The 16885-nt window shown below is 40.6% G+C and overlaps 1 protein-coding gene across 1 annotated transcript in view; it reads left to right on the forward strand.

Moving 5' to 3' along the window:
- The first annotated feature begins 1020 nt into the window (after positions 1 to 1020).
- The window catches only part of TRIQK (triple QxxK/R motif containing), a 41360-nt gene continuing 25495 nt past the window's right edge, over positions 1021 to 16885 (forward strand). Inside the window, exon 1 of the mRNA XM_082307003.1 lies at positions 1021 to 1096. Within this exon, the coding sequence (XP_082163129.1) occupies positions 1036 to 1096 (61 nt within the window). The 5' untranslated portion in view covers positions 1021 to 1035. The remainder of the gene's footprint in view (positions 1097 to 16885) is intronic.

A 16885-nucleotide genomic window follows, 5' to 3' on the forward strand; every position in this document is an offset into this window, starting at 1 on the left:
TTTTGACTATGGAAAAAGAGGTGAAATGAGCACGTTTGTAGAATCTTACTGTATCTTTTGAGTGGCAGCCCTGTGAACGGATGAATAAGAGACCGTAAGGTTTTGCACATTAAACGGGTAGATCGGGGGGTCACTAGAACACTGCTCAGATGATGCTTGTTGAGTTACATGGATGGTGTGGGAGCACCAAAGTACCAAAAAAAGCATCTTTGGATGAATGATAGTGCAGTTCCCTGTGCAATCCTAGTGTCACTGCTTGTGCCGTGCAACGCGAGAAGCCCATTCAGGAGTCAGGATGGTTGTTAGCTAAATGCATCGAAGGTGATTTAAACTCTCAGTACTTTGGCTGAGAGGTGTAAAATGGGCACAGCCCCAGCTCTCACCTTTATTCTCCACTTTCTTTTCATTGGCAGATCTCTAGAGCCCATGATGGGAGGGTAGGAGAGTGTGGGGGTGCTGTGTTTTAGGTATCTGCTCCTCTCTTTTGCTCAGGGTGGCTGGAGGGCTGCGTCTGCAGGTGGGTTTCCTCCGCAGTTACACCTGTGGGTGCACACATGCCTAGTCCTGCCTCAGACTCCCAGGTGTAGTGTAAATGTGTTTGCCAACAATAGAAGCAGCTCACAATGCTACATTCACTCTCTGGTTTACTAAAGAAAAAAATTATATAGGAATGTAATTCAGTGGTACCAAATGCTGAATTACAGTGCAATCAGTTTACATCCTTTTTTTTTCTTTTTTTTATTCAAACTAACAGGCATTCTGTAATGTTAATAACCCATGCAATGGGGAAAAAGGTATGTTTAGAATTTATCTAATAGTCTTCAGAATAGTGATGATTAACTAACTCCGATGTCTCATTGTACTCTGGGAAGGCTTATGTCTTCGTGTATAATCATGTAAATGTTGCTTGTTACAGTTTTTTTCTGATGTTGTAAGTCATTGATTTCCTTAGTAACTTATTGAGGAATAATGCTTTTTTTTTTTTTTTTTTTTTTTTTTTTTCTGATACTGACAGTGATTTTTGGATTGAAAACAATGGGTAGAAAAGATGCTTCTACAGCAAGGACGCCTGTTGACCAGTACAGGAAACAAATAGGTAAGAGATCTGAAGAAAAGTTTGTGTGGTTAAAAAAAATCTCTTTTCAGCCACAGGCTGAACTCTTTCAGTTAGTGTAACAAAATGTATTATTCCTCTTCAAAAACTTTATTTCGCTTGTGAGTGGTGCAAAACAATGTACACTCCAGGGAAACATCTTTTTATATGCTGTTGACTAATTCATTCAGCAAAACCTTTTATGAAGACAGTGTTTCGAGTAACTTGAAAAAGCCCATGTTCTGTGTTTGGAAATACTAGTGAAATACTGCAGGGCAGCAGTTCCGTGATGTTTCACTGTTGGAACTTTCCTGATTTTCCTGTTTGTCTCCAGTTTAAAATATGGGCATTTCTAACAAAGTACTCTTCCTGTTTTGTAACAATTTTTGATACGCTGAATGATACAGACCTTAACATTGTATACCTGCATTTATTCTCACACTAATGGAATACTTTTAACATGTTAATAGTTTATTTTTCTAGGTCTTTTTCTGTTCTTACCTGTTGTATATATAGGTAACGTATACAAAGTATGAAAATGCACACACACGAATGCACACATGTACACTCACACAGATACCTACATAGGAGACTCAAATCCCTATTTCTTTGCTTAAATGCAAAGGTAAGTGACTTATTTTTGGAATGCATATATGAGGATTCTGTCTCTCTAGGTGTTAAATAATATTATAAAACAGACACAATATTTTAAAAGTACATGTATAAAATGAAGTACCTTAATCTATACTCAGTTATTTAAGTAAATGACTTTGTTTTACAGTTGCTAAGCACCCACATCTGTGTTTAAATATGCAGAAAAACAGCAAGTGTCTGGGAAAAAAAGGCTGTTTATAATGTACATTCTCACGGTGAAAGAGCTAGATGTATGTGAATAATCTTATTTTTATCAGGTCTTAATTTTTTTAGTGCTGCCTTATTATTTTAATATAACTGTTTTAATGGTCTTTTCTGCATTTAAAATTGAAAGTAAGGGACTATTTTGTATTTTATTTGTTTTAAATAGCTGTGAAATGCTCTATATTTCCTGATCTTGGGCATTTTGTGTGGCTGACTTCCTCATTTCATTCTCTGAGATAGTTAGAAACGTGGCTGAAAACTTCCGAGTACCTTTACAGATGGGAAGCATATACGCTGGAAAAATGTTTAAATAGGTGGGCTCTCCACTTCTGTGCAATTTAGGTTTCATGTAGAAAACCTTGCAAGGAAACTATTACCAGCAGAAGATGACACCACAAATATTTCACCCAAATGGGTTTGGTGAGAAGTGGGAGCCCTGCAGCTCATCTTCAGGACAACGCCTCCCGTGTAACTGGGTGTTGGGAGAGAGGATGATTGCATCAGCCTTCTGGCATTTTCTCCACATGTTTTTCATCGCAGTCACTTCTTTTTCAGCCACCTCCTTTAGGGTTGCTTTTCTTCCTTTTGTGAACACCTTCAGGTGATCACGGTTGGAGTTGTTTTTTGAAGTCCTCTGTGGGATTCCTGGAGAGCAGGCTGGGCTGCTGGAGGACCAGGGGATTGTAAAGCTGCATCTAAGTATGAGACTTACAAAATTACCTCCTGCTTTTTCACAGCTCGGGCTATTTCTTGCACTTTACTACCACGTTGCACTGCGGTTGCACATCTCCCACCCGTGAGATGCTAGGACTGATCATCTGTGCCTTGAGCAGGGGAGGGGACCCTGTGCTGTAGCAAGGGGGCAAGCATATTTGTATTGCGGCCCAGCACTCAGAGGGATCCTGTTATGTGGCTGACTCTTCAGTTTCAGGCTAGCTTGTTGTCTGAACACTTTGGCACCTTCCCTGTTATATGATGCAGCACCGTGATCCATTGGGTACTGCAAAATGCAGTGTCTGAGGGGGCTCATAATAAGCTTATTTTCCTTAGATGTGACGCATTGCCCTTAACTTGGCAAAAGCAAGTGTTAAAAATTATCATAGGGAAGAATCTCACACCAGCAGGCAAATAAACTATATAACCTAGGAGGTGTTTCTGTGATTGTAGTATTCCTTAGAGGACAGAGAGCAAGAACTAAAATAGACTATCCACTGCCTTTTGCTCTGATGATGGTCGTTTCAGCTCCCACTCTGGTCATTCACTGATATAGCCATAGCGTTTGCCAATGGAAATGAGTTCTCTGATCTCACCAGTGAACTTAATGAGAGGGGGGAGTCGAAAATTTATGGATACGGCTTTATACTGTAATGTTGCAAGCATGTTTGAGTTTTACGTATAAGCATTTTGGGCTAGCTCTAGGGCTGGTAGCTGAGCTTAGTGGAACTATCCCTCTAGTCTCATTATGTGTCTGGGTGTATTATAGGACAAATAGGTGTATTATTGACAAATATTGTCCAATAAAGAGCTTTTCTTGCCATAATGAGTATGGAAATCTTTAATTTTTTGCCATTACTTCTTAATTTTTTTTCTTTTTATATAGTTTTGCGTAAGTGTTGGTAATTCATCTGTTTATCACAGAATCACAGGATGGTTGAGGTTGGCAAGGACCTCTGGAGGTCATCTGGTCCAACCCCCCTGCTCAAGCAGGGCCACCTACAGCCAGTTGCCCAGGACAGTGTCCAGATGGCTTTTGAATATCTCCAAGGAGGGAAACTCCACAACTTTTCTGGACAACCTGTTCCTGTGTTTGACCACCCTCAAAGTAAAAAGTGTTTTCCTTATGTGTTTCGGTGTGTGCCCATTGCCTCTAGTCCTGTCACTGGGCACCACTGAGAAGAGCCTGGCTCTGTCCTCTTTGCACCCTCCCTTCAGGTATTTATAGACATTGATGAGGTCTCCCCTGAGTCTTGTCTTCTCCTGGGTAAACAGTCCCAGCTCTCTCAGCCTTTCCTCATAGGAGAGACGCTTCAGATCCTTAATTTTAACTCCTCTTGATCTAATTCTTCATGATCTGATTTAATTCAGATACTTATTAGAAATTATACAGGAAGAATTTCTTTTTTTTCTTACAACCCATTCATCAAATAAGCCCTAGATTTGGCAGCTTAGGTACTTTTGCAGGGATGCTTTAGTGTGAGGCTGTTCAGTAGAAGACCTCCCAGAATACAGAACGCCGTCATGTTCCAGGACCGTGTAGCCTGTGGGAGGGTCATTCTCATTTGTAGGAGAACAGAGACAGAAGGCTCATCTGTTTTGGAGGTGGACATTTGATCACCCTTTCCCAGATAGGTTATATCTAGAAACAGTGGGCAAAGGGAGGCTGCATGGGGCCTGTCTTTAAAAAAATTAATTTATCAAACCCGTTTAAAGTTCTAAATCCATGCTTGGAGTGGTTGTCATCCTTCTTTTCCAGGTGCTCGGTATCTATGGATTCTTGAAAATATTGTGATGGATGTTGGCTGAACAGCTATCTCTTGCTGACTAGTGGTGTGGCGTTTTTTTTCAGCTCACGATTTAATATTGTCTAGCCTTGCAGAATAGAAGGTAACCAGACTGAAACGTTTTTAATACTTTTTTTTTTTGATGGAAAATGGCAGTCTTCAAAGAACAACATGTCACAAAGTCATGTCAACTTCAACACAATTTTCAGTTAGATGTTTAGTGGAGTAATTTGAAATAAAAGCAGATTTTTAATTTCATTTTGTTCCAAGCTTTCTGTTTTGTTCTGAGTTTCCATACGGCACACCACATGTTTGCCCTGTGCCACGGTTCAAGTTCATATTGATCACTTTAGTTCAGCCGTTTGCCTTTTTCTCTCCTCCGTGAGCTTAGGATCGCACGTGTCTCGTTTGCCGCTGTGCTGTTAGTGGTTGCTGTTTGCTTCAGTAGCATTTTCAGAGGATTCCCCCGGCATAGAGATTGATATTGCTCTTCTCTGTCAGCTGGCTTTCAGCCATCTCTCCTGCCACCAGCCAAAATTTGTCTGTAGTGCCTCTCGTTCAGCAAGTGCTCCGGTATCCGACAGTGGCACTGCCTTTTCCGTGGGGAGCTGAGGCAGCCTTTATCAGACCAAACTGGCACTGGCTTTGTGAAGACTGTCCCCAAGTGGGACAGGGAACAACAACAGTAACCTTTTCAAACTGGCTTAGGCTGTACCTGGAGGAGGGAGGACGGCGCTGAGGGACTCTCCCCATTCGGTTCCCCGTGAGCAGCCAAGGCTCTGGAGGAGGCATGAGGAAAAGTAATTTTTACGCTCTTTATTCAGCTCTCTCACACATACCCAAACATATACCTGTAGTGCAGCAGCAAACGGGGCAGCTCTTCTGCATAGCGTTTCCTTCTCACTGCTGCTGTTTGTGCTGCTGTGCTTAATTTGCTGGGATCGGAGGAAAGGTGTGAGGCAGTATGCATCTTTCTGCATTTATGCAGCTTTGCTCTGCAAATGCTGTGAAAATAGCAACAGGTTTTGCACCATATTTGCTTTGTTTACTGTTATGTGTGCTTTAAGTTCCCAGAACAATTCCACATGTATATTTTCCATCCTTCTTCATCTGGTGTGTCGCTTGCTCGGCATGGAAGCTGCAGGATTTGTGGGTAGTGTTCATGACTCGTGTGATTGTGGGATCCTAAGCAGGCATACTGAGAGGATTATAGCATAACTAAAACCTGGTCTACAAATCAGGAATAGACATACTTTTGGCTCCCATTACTATTGTGTTGCTGTAGCATAATTTTTCATGAGGAGAGGTTGTTTGCCAATCATTCAACCTCCAATTTGTAGACTCGAAGGTCTGCTTATTGTCTGCTCTGTATCTTCTGACTTGCTGGCTTGATCCTTTAGGGGCTGGAGCTTATATAGGCATAGCCCAGGGGATCTCTGGAGTAAACAAAGCTCCTCACATCCCCTGGGAAGGAGTAAAAGTTGTGAATGAAAAGAAATTCTCTTTTTGTTTTGGAAAGCACAAGGTGCTAGGCTGAGCACGGTGGCTCGGTGGAGGAGGTGGTGCTCATTGGCATAGCACACGCAGAGCAATGGGGTGATGAAGGGGACTGGGTGGGGGTCACCCCAGCTGTAGCAGCGCGGGAGGGGAGAGAGAAACTGCCCACCTGAATTAACAGATAAAACTCTGTGGGTAAAGTTGCCCCTTTTTTAAAACTCCTCAGTGTGGGGAACTGGTGACTTGTCCAGAAGAAAGGCGCCTCATACTAGTGCCAAGGGCTACGGCCTCACTGTAGCCCCAGTGAGATGGAGAAGAGCTTGTCTCTGAGTGCGAGCGTGGTGGGCAGAGCTGGGCTCTGCTGCCTCCCCACCTCCTGCACAGAGTAGCTCAGCTGTCAGCTGGGTGATTGCGAAGGAAAGCAGTCCCAGTCTCCCACACCAGGAGTCATTTGTGGTAATATGGTTGCACTGACAATATGAAGGCATAGACCTTGGTGAGATGGATGGGTGAATGATGGATGGATGGGGACTAGTGGCAGCAAGAATGTTTCTGGGGTTCCCACCTCCACCTACCAGCTCAGTCGTGAGCATGGACCTGTTGCCTCGCTGTCTCTGGAGGGAAGCCCTTCTTGTGGCAGATTGCCATCTCCACTTACCCTACTGCTAAAAGAAGTGTCTTTACTCTCTACCACCTCACCTTTTTCTCTGTTTTCCATTATTGTTCACCTTCTCTATTTTTTTACAGAATTAATGTCCCTCTGCCTTCCCTATCCTGAGTAGTGCCCTTATGTGCTCAAATCAAACTGGCTGCTAACAGTCTTCCTTTTCAGCTCAAAAAAAGGAAAAAGTCAGATTTTGATACTTTCTTCTGAAATATATTACATACTTTGAAGGGAAATGTGATTGTTTTATTTTGTTTTGGATCAGGAAATGTTTGTTATCAGCATCAAAATTTTAGATTTCATTTCTGAAACAACAGCAACAGCAGCAAAAAATGTTTGGACTGAATTTGTGCTGAAAGTTTCAAAATCACACCATTTGTCACAAAACAGGAATCCCTATATCTTTTGTCTGTTAAGAAAAGGCACAGGACCAGCAGGCAGCATTTGCATCATTGAGATTGCTCTCCTCTGTCACAAGCAAAGATGTAGGAGGACTGATGTCAATGGAATGAAAACTCTCCAACCTGTTTTTTTTCCCTATATTTGATGTCAGTCACCTATTTATTGGGGGAAAGGTACAGAAGGGAAAAGTACAGAAACAAATACTTGTTATTTGAAGTTGAGACAAAAAGGGAAGAGACCTCTCCTACTATTTATTTAGAGTGTAAAAACAACCCAAGAAATAGGCAGTTCCAGTGCACAACGTGCCCCTTTTTTTTGCATATGGAACATTACATTTACTCGCTTGACTTTTTCTAATAAAAATGTACTATTAAGCACATAATAAAGAGAAGTAAGAAAAAACCCCTCGTTTTGCTATTATGTGTGACTGTTGGCAAGTTTTGGAATCTTTTCCTATGCTGAGTTTCGTACTTCACAGGCCACGGATACCACGTGTAGTCACTTTTCTTTTGTTTGGGAGGAGGTTTTATGAAGAATGAATTCCTTTGTCACAAAAATTGAACTAGATCTTCTGGTCAGTGATTGTTGTTTTGATTTCAGTTTTATGCCAGTGGCATTACTTCTTGGAAGCTAAAGCAGGAGCAGCTGATGAAAACACTGCTGTGAAGTGAAGTTTAGCCTGGCTGTACTAATTTAATCCACATTTTGTGATGATTGGGATGTTTTTAAATACGTTCTATGAAGGCTGATTGTGGATTTTCAGCACATACAGTATGTGATCACTTATTTTTTAAAGTCCAAAGCAGTAAAGCTATATTTTATTGCCTTGGCTTAGAGCATAAAAGGTGATGGTAGATCTGGATATGTACTTGTGTTTGCATGGATATTATTTAGTTTTCATTTGCCAGGCAGGCGCAGCCCCAGCCTGAGCAGGGACAGGAGGGGCGGCTGCAGAGCCAGGGGGCTGTGGGAGCATGTACACACACCGTGCAAAGATGCTAAGGAGGAAGGTGATGTATCTAACCCTTGGCTCCCATCTCCTCTCCACAGCAAAGGCCTAGAGTTTCTTTGTACTTGTTTGATTATACTACTTTTACTATACGTTTATTCTACACTTGTTTAGTACTTTTATACAGATGGAGGCTCATAGTCTGCTCTTATTTTAATCTCATCAACAATATCACCATTTCACTCAGTGGAGTTGCTACGAATTTTTTTGTAGGTGTAAATGAGAGTGAAATTTGACACGCTGTTTCCAATTGCTGAACTGCATTTCAGCATGGTGTTATTTCAAGCACTTGCAATTCCTCTAAGTTATCTGGTGTCTACAGGGCTCTTGCAATGATACATATTAGTGCTTGTACTTACTCTCAGTTTCTGATCCATTCTTCAATAGATTCATTTCTGCAGTCCAAAAAAATCAACCAAAAACAACCTCTTTGCATCCTCTCCAAAATACAGAAAAATTTCACAATAGAGACGTAAGCATGTATATATTACATTCAGAGGCAGAGCAGTTTAACATTTTTAGAAATTCTTTCACCAGGCTTTGAAAATCTTAGTTCGTATGTGTGAAGGGTGGACTTCAAAGTACTCATATCTCAATGTGAATCTGTAAATCTAACTTTAGACACCCATTTCTAAAAACTCTCAGACATAATTTTTCTATGTATACAGTGTTCATATATATGCCTTCTCTGTGTGTGGTGCATATGCTTGTATTTGTAGGTAATATTATGTCAATATAAATGCAAGGAGAGTTGGGCAGTGAACTACAAATCTGATCTCTTATTTTATCATAAGGCAGCAGTTCAGAAGGCGTAAAAATGAAATGCCTATTGCACATGCATCTATCAAGATGTGCTTGATAGATGTTTAAGGTGGACATAATGCACAGTTGTCACTGCATTTCTTCAGTTACAATGCTATGAGATGTAGCACTATTTTTTTGGTGCAGTTAAGTCTTGTCCAGCTATTGTCCCACAGTGGAGGGTGGCAGTCTGTTAAACCTCTACTGCTCCTCCACTCTCTGGACCAGCAGAAATGAAGGCAACAAGGAGTCTGGTGAGCATTACAGGGGACACTGGTCTAAGAAGAAAGATACAGAGTCCCCTTGGCTCAATTCAAGAGGTTTAACTGAAGGGACTTTTGTATTTCATGCTTCAGGGCATGACCACGTGCATTATGTGGTTCAGCAGGTATTGCACCTATTTATGGCCTTAAAAAAATGTGTTAGAAGTCTGTGTTCAGGGTAAGCATGACCATAGAACAGTCATCTGGCTTTTGTAATGAATTTGTTCACATTGGTGATTGCTATCATGCGGTCCATTAATTGCACGTTGTCAGGGATTTCTGTAACTGGTTTGTATTAAAAATATTTTTTCAGTGAAAGCTTTTGCGTCTATTATGCCTTATTTTGGAAGAAAGTTGGGAACTGGCTACAGTGTGGTTTTCAAGGTCTTGAACTATTTATGGGATTGTCTGCTAGGCTCTACATATTACTTGCAGGCTTTAAGCATTGGATGGGAAATGAAGTAACAGGGCAGCAGGAGTATGATCTTAGTAAGCTCAAACTGCTAGAATGAAAATACAAGCAGGCAGTTGCTTAATTTGAATTACAGTTACAGAAATTACAAACATCATGTGACTAGCTTTTGCTTTTACTCGATGGTAAAGGCTGATTAAAAATAAGCACTATTGAAAGTATTCACACATTCATAGTTATTTTGAGATGTTTCATTTGTGTAGCAGTTGGATCAGCACAGCAAAGCACCATGAAGTGAACAAAGAGCTCTACAATAAGAAGTGGAATGTGGGAAATCAAATACTCTGCCCTGATTGAGTGCTCTGGTTGCAGTTAATAAATTTACAGATAATATAAGGCAAGTCAGTAATCTGTTGTTTAATCTCTGAAATACGTTACTTGAAATCTGCTCCTTGTCATCATCCCAGCTACATAGATACCCTGTTTACCATGGGACCAACTGAGTGAGTTTTGCTCTGCTGAGCTATTGGTACTGTTCTAAAATAACTCATATATTAAATAATAATATTTTCAAGACTTTTGTCTGCCTGTTAAATAGGAAAGGTGGAAAAAGCCTGCCTTTTCCTTAGTTTATTTTCTATTAATATCTTATCATTCTCACCATATCTGCATTGGTTCTGTAAGATTTGTAGCAATACTGATATCCTCGATTGTGATATTTGATTTTTCATTAACAAGGTAACAGTAATTTTATAATGCATGAGTTTTTTGTTAGAATTAATTTTCCTATGGTATTTTAACCGAATACCTGTGGGCTTTCTTGTTCATAAGAATTGGGGTTTGGATGATCTAGGGTGTGATAGGTAAGAGGATTTGACACAGCTTGTCACTAAATCACTTGCTCAGGTTCAGCCTAGGTGATAGTCATGGGAAGATGGTAACTGCCTGGCAGATGTTGGGTGGCATTTATGATGCGATGTTTGTGCATTCAGTTCCTAGTGGAGAAGTGTTGGAAAACATCATTATTTGTTGGCAGTCAAAACAGAGAGGAGCTGGATAATGAACTAGCATATGGAGTGAAACAGTGTCTCAGCATTAGACATGGTCCCTTCAGCTCAAGGTTGCAGTATACTGATGAGAGCGTGGCCCAGATTCACTGAAGCTGTCATGACTAAGTCTGAACTTAGAGGGTGCATTAAATCCCTCAGCTTTGGACCTTTTGAGCATAGTGTTCGTGTTGACCTGCCTCTTAGCTGCACTAATTAACTTGGCCACGATGCTGTGTATTATGGCAGTGCATCTCCTGGTTTGAAGTTGGCTTGCACCTAACCAGTTCACATCACAGGCAGAATGAGTATGCAGCTGTTTGTGTAGACCTGGCCTGAGGGACCTTCAGTCACTGTCACTGAAGAGCTGGAAGAAGTTTTAAGTTAGAGTGCAGGTGGGGCCTCCTAGGAGTTTTGCAGGCATTGAGTGGGGATGTGTAAGAATCAGCTTTGTAGGCTTCTCTTCTAACGGGTAAAAAGTCTGAGTTTGGGCTGGTGATTCATGTCTGCACTTGCAGGTTAAACAAGCCTGGTACTGCTTTCTGGCACAGAGGCCAACTGGCATCGAATGACCCTGACCACACTGTTAAACTCTTTTATCCCTAAAACAGAGTGGCTGCTTGCAAACTGCTTATTGAAAATTGCTCCAGGCCTATGTTAACTCTTGAGCCATGTGTAGGAATTGCTTGGGAGAGGTCTACTCTGGGCACAAACTGTGCCAGGGACTGTGGTAACAATTGGAGGGTACACCTGCAACCAGATAGCCAGGGGGTAGAGTTTGATATTACAAAGTGACCTTTGGCAACACCTACCTGTCTCTACTTGTTCCTGTCCCCGTGTCACAGTGTATACTATAACATCCTCTGGGATGGCACAGCTGTTTGTGTGCCATTTTGATCCAGCTTGAAGAAAAAGATGTGCTGGGCAGTTTTTCAGTTGAATCAATTCCCTGATCATCTTCATCATCTGGCTGCATGCACAAACTGAGCTAATATGCATCGAAGAGCAGGACGGCACACTGCAGGGACTGAAGTGCATGGCAAACTCAGCCCAACAAGTGCCGTAAGCCAGTATTGCTGTTGAACATATTGCAAAGCCAAGCTACACCTCGAGTGAGTCTAGAGTCTTTATTCCGTATAACATGCAGATTGAACAGATTAGGAAATGTAAGAAGGATTCGCTTCTTGTGTAGGCTTCCCCTGACTTCTTAGAATCACTTTTGATTTCAGTCCAGTGGCCTCTGTAGGTCAGATCAGTCCTACTGGCTGAATTACTTTATAAATACTAACTACGATAGTTTAAATCCATGTATTTTTAGAGGTATTTTACACTGTCTGCAGTGAACAATGATGTCTTCCATACATGTGGAAGGCACAACAAAACCTGAATGCAGTGCTTTTTTTGGCACAGCCTTTTCCATAACATTCAGGTACAGTACAGTGTATTTTGCCTACTGAATATTAGAAAGAAATGGAGTGAAGTGACTAGGGGGATTATCTCTGAAGAAATACTTTTCCAGAAAAAATAGGCTGCAGTCCTCTGTGTCTTTTCTGGAATAGATGGGGACTGTGCAAGCTAGAATGAACTGCACAGGGAGAAACATTGAATAAATTGCAAATCAAATAGAAATGAAGGTACAATCCTTAACATACTTCATAGTGTGAAGTGTCTCAGAAAATCAACCTGTTAAGTACAATACCAGATGGAAACGATTGGTAGAGTTACAAGAAAATCAGACTCATGTCTGCAACACAGGAGGCTCCGTGTATCTTGATAGGCAGCTTGGAAAACCACAGACCCCATAGCATATATTCCATGGAAGAGTTTCTGTCCAAATGGCTTAATGGAAAAAGCAAATATGACCTGTTGTGTTTGTGTAGAGAAAACTATCAGATTCTAATGAGTAGTCATCATGAAAAGGACAAAAAGGGAAGTGCTTTCATGTACTCTTGAGAGAGGGAGAATAAAATATTTTGGCTGTGGCAAAAGCAGAAAAAAATGTAGTCCACAGAGGACTGTCTTTCCCATCTTACTTCTATCACTGATGCAAAAAGAGACATTAAAAAGCATAGTAGTGTTAACTTTTTTGCTTTATCCAGCTACCTTTCAGGTAATTTTTAGTCTGAAGGGAAAAACACTTCCTACAGTCAAGAGGCCATGAGTAAGAAGGTTGGATTTTATGGTGGTGGAGATTTGGGACAGGTATCACACTACTGAATTTAGCAAAGTTATTTCAGATGCTCATCCGTGTAACTGGGAGCAAAATCCAATCTGTAAGTGTGAAGATAAAATGAATAACACTTAGATACTGGAAAAGCTTATTACATTTTTTCACAAATTGTTTGCTGTCTGTTGTTAAAGTACTATCGAAGAACTGTTCATGTTGCTAACTTAGTAATAGTTTTGGAAAAGTTTCATGATAAAGGAGGCTAAACACCAGTACAGGTTGCCCAGAGAAGTTGTGGCATTTCCGTATCTGGAAATTTTTGAAACTGAGTTGTATGAAGACCTGAGCCATGGCATCTAACTTTGAATTTAGCCTGGCCTAGCTTCTGGTTAGAGTAGGTAACCTCCAGAGGTCCCTTCAATCCTGAATTATTCTGACATTCTCTGCCATTATTCTCATTTGTTTCTGAAATGCTGGGAATATTTGCTTGGAGTGGTACCGGCATAGAGTCCTACCACAGAAAAGGTTCTTGGAGCTGCTCGGTACGCTCAGTATACATGGGCAGATGAAGAAACAGAAAACTAATGATATGGTACTGCTCATACATCTCTGTGTGGGAAGGTCAGGGTGAATTGCATCAGCATCTTAAAACATGGCAAATCTCTTTACTTTGATGACCAGTTAGCTCAATATCAATGCTGTCAATTCATCAGCTGGGAATCTTAGAGGAAAGGTCCCCTTGTTTCTGATGATCACCCGAATTATGGTCATGAAAAAAAGTGTATTTTATCGTTGTATGTATTTAAAGTAGATACAAGAAATACTAAAGCCATTAAATAGGACACTGGAGACAGTGTCTTTGAAGTACTGTGTACTGCTTTGCTCATCCATGTTTAAGAAAGATGAATTGAAAATGAGAGAGATGCTGAAAGAACTACTAGGATGACCAAGAAGAGTCTTGTTTAGCACAGCTGAACACAAACTGAGACAAATATGGTTCCTTTCAGTGAACATTCTGGGAATAAACACTTGGGAAAGACAACAGTCCGTATATATCCAGTCTGTAACTGTGTATAAATTGTCCGTAAAGAAACATAGCTGGGCATTAGAAGGTGGTTTATTACCAATAGGAGATTGAGCTTCTTGAGTAATGTCCTACTTGTAGTGCTAAAGACAAAAAAAACCCAAAGCTCAAACTTGTTTTCCAAGTGATGGTTTTCTATGATAAGTTTTGAACAAAACTGAATGCTATGGGTGCCTTCACTAACAGAGTACTGGATTTCAGTAGTTCACCAAGTCCTTCCTAGTCATATGTTCCATATGGACAAAATTTCACTGAAAAGTGGAGCAGCTTTCTGAGATATTTATAGCTAGAAAATGCATTTGGAAGGATTACCATAACTTTCTGACTGTAGTTTTACTTGTGGAAAAATTAATACTATTTTCACCAAAATCAAGATTTCAGGAGAACTGAAAACATAATCTTGAATTTCACAGCCTTTTTTTCCTTTTTGTTGAAGAGAATATGAAATTCATGCTGAAAGTCCAGGCTGAAAGGAGAGAGATGAGGGAAAAGGGGCATATTTTGATGGTAATATTAAGCTTTATTTTTCCATGCCTGTGCTCTCAACATAATGTGGTGAAACTATCAAAATATTTCCACAGCATCATCTTTTCCTGTTTGTGGGGTGTTTTAATAAACTGCTGGGTGTACATTTGGCGTTGCTGCTCTTTTTGTTCTTTATATTGTAGAAGTGCAGTACTTAACAGTCTAGTAGGAAGTACAGTGTGCAGTTTCTCGGAGGATCCCCAGTCGTACATTTTTGACAGGACTTTCTTATGTCACCCCTTGGCCCTAGCTGTTGCAACATGTCCCACTGGTAGGAATAGGATGTGACTCAGGCATTCTTGTCATCAAAAAATGTCAATGGGAAACTAAAAAATGGTTCACACCAAATACTTCTAGCAATTAGCTTATCTCCAGGGGGGCAGAAAAGAAACGCAATGTATATGTAGGTTGTCAGGGAACCTGGGAACATATTTCATTCAGTAAGTAAATAGGAAGAGTTCGCAAACAGCATACAGCAGGTGCCGAAGGCTGTGGTATAAGGGCACGGTAACATGGGCTGTCTCCACTGCATACATCGCTGACTGATGTATGACCTTTCTTTAGGTGGAGTTTTCCTTCTCCACGTATGTATTTATTTATTGAACAGCGTATGCAAAATCAGTCACTTCCCAAGAATTATTTTAACCTAGCTTAGCACATTTTGAAAGAAATTCATGTGTGTGTGCAGCACTAAGCATTACTGAAATCTTCGGCATAAAATTGCTCGGATCTTGGAAGTGCACACCAGTACGGGGGACACTGAAAGAGCTTTGTTCCCAGTAAATCTTGGAATAGGTCGATGCATTGGCTAGAGTGGGTTATAGTTGGGTAAACATCTGGAGTAGAAAGTGATCAAGGCACATGTATTTATGTGGACTATTGGTCACTAACATATCGCAGGGACATATCAGCGAAGGCTGCCATTTGATCATGGCGTGGGATGCTGGCCTCAGAGATGAATGAAGTAAGACTATTGGCATGTTTTACCTCATCAAATCTCTGCACTTTTCCTAACCCAGTAGAAGGAAGACTGTTATCTAGGACTGCTTGCACACTTGATGAATCAAAATGTGAATGTCTTGTCCAAGGTCATACCCAAAGCACATGGCTGAGAGAGGAAACGATATTCTGGTTCTCATCTATTACCCTAACCATAAATGCATTTGTCACCTTCCATTGGTCCCTTGCCTCATTTACTACACTTCATACAACTTGATCAATGAGTCTTATCATCCATATTTACTTAGCTACTGAAAGAGAAAGGGGCTTCTGAGCAGCATACATTATCATAAAATGATAAAAATTCATAGAAGTCTGTATTCTGGTATATATCTTAGGAGCAGAAAACTTTATGTTTATTCCTTGACTTTTCAATGCCTGCCTTTGAACTTGCTAGTATCTGTATTAAAAATACAGGTGAGTGCCTAAAGATTTTTCCTATGATATTTCTGTGGAGAAAAATAATAAAAAATGAAGCACTAGCACACCACAGGGTGAACTGTCAGTCCTTTTGCCACACTCTGTAGCCCTTTTATTGTAAGAAAAAAAAAATACTGATTAGAACATGAGCGTTAAATTAGCATTGTATTTCTGCCACACCTTTGGATTTTGTACCAAAAGAACTAAGAAGTAACTCAATGTAAATCTTCATTTCATGCGTGTTTCACTCAAATGTTAGTTGCAGTAATTTTGTTTTAATAATTCAGTGTCCTCTGCTCTGCATATGCAAAATCCATTTGCTAAATTCTTAGGACTTGACATAATCAGATCCACTGGCTTTTTCTTGGATCTTGGAAAAGTATGTCTGTCATAAGGACTGCGTTGTTACTGAAAGTGAAGTTGTGTCTCTCTTCTTCTGAGGAAATGAGCTGTTGAAAAACAGGCCATAGGGAGGGGGTGTGGCTTTGTTTTGTTCTGTGTTTCTATTTCTATCTATCTATGAAATGAGACGTTCAGAAAAACAATACACTTCAAATGTGAGACAAACCTCTAGGTTGTGAGGAACTGAAAAATGACTCTGAAAAAGAAATACATTGGCTGTTTTTCACTCTACATGCTGTGTATAATAAATGTGTCCTTTCTGGTATGTTTAAATAATGAAATCAGTCAGAGCGAGAAATGTTAATAGAGAACTGTTCAGGTAGTTTACAAATAACCTCTCTCATCTGTCGTGAGCAATGCCTGTCCTGTCTGGTGGGAGCCCACCACCATGGGAGGTGGGGGATTTTCTCTGCTGATGCTGCACATCAGGACTTTCCCACAGGAGATGCACTTGAATTAGGACCAAGTCACTGGTGCATGGCTGAAGTTCTGCGTCCTGTATCGCCTGCTAGAACAGACTAGGTGACTCTGCACAGAGGGACTTCTTCAGCAAGGGGAGACAGAGGGGGGGGCGTGCGGTTACACAGGACCTTTGTGATCAGAGCAGTGCCCATATAAACAGTTTGTGAGGAAACAGGCATAGATAAAAGTCAGTTTTCTGTTTAGTTCTGTTTAATTTTGCATGCTTTTAATTCCAGAAACTGAAATTGCTTTGTGCCTGGGTTTATAAATATTTAACATG

Source organism: Platalea leucorodia, assembly GCF_965183815.1.
Source record: "Platalea leucorodia genome assembly, chromosome: 1".
NCBI lineage: Eukaryota > Metazoa > Chordata > Aves > Pelecaniformes > Threskiornithidae > Platalea > Platalea leucorodia.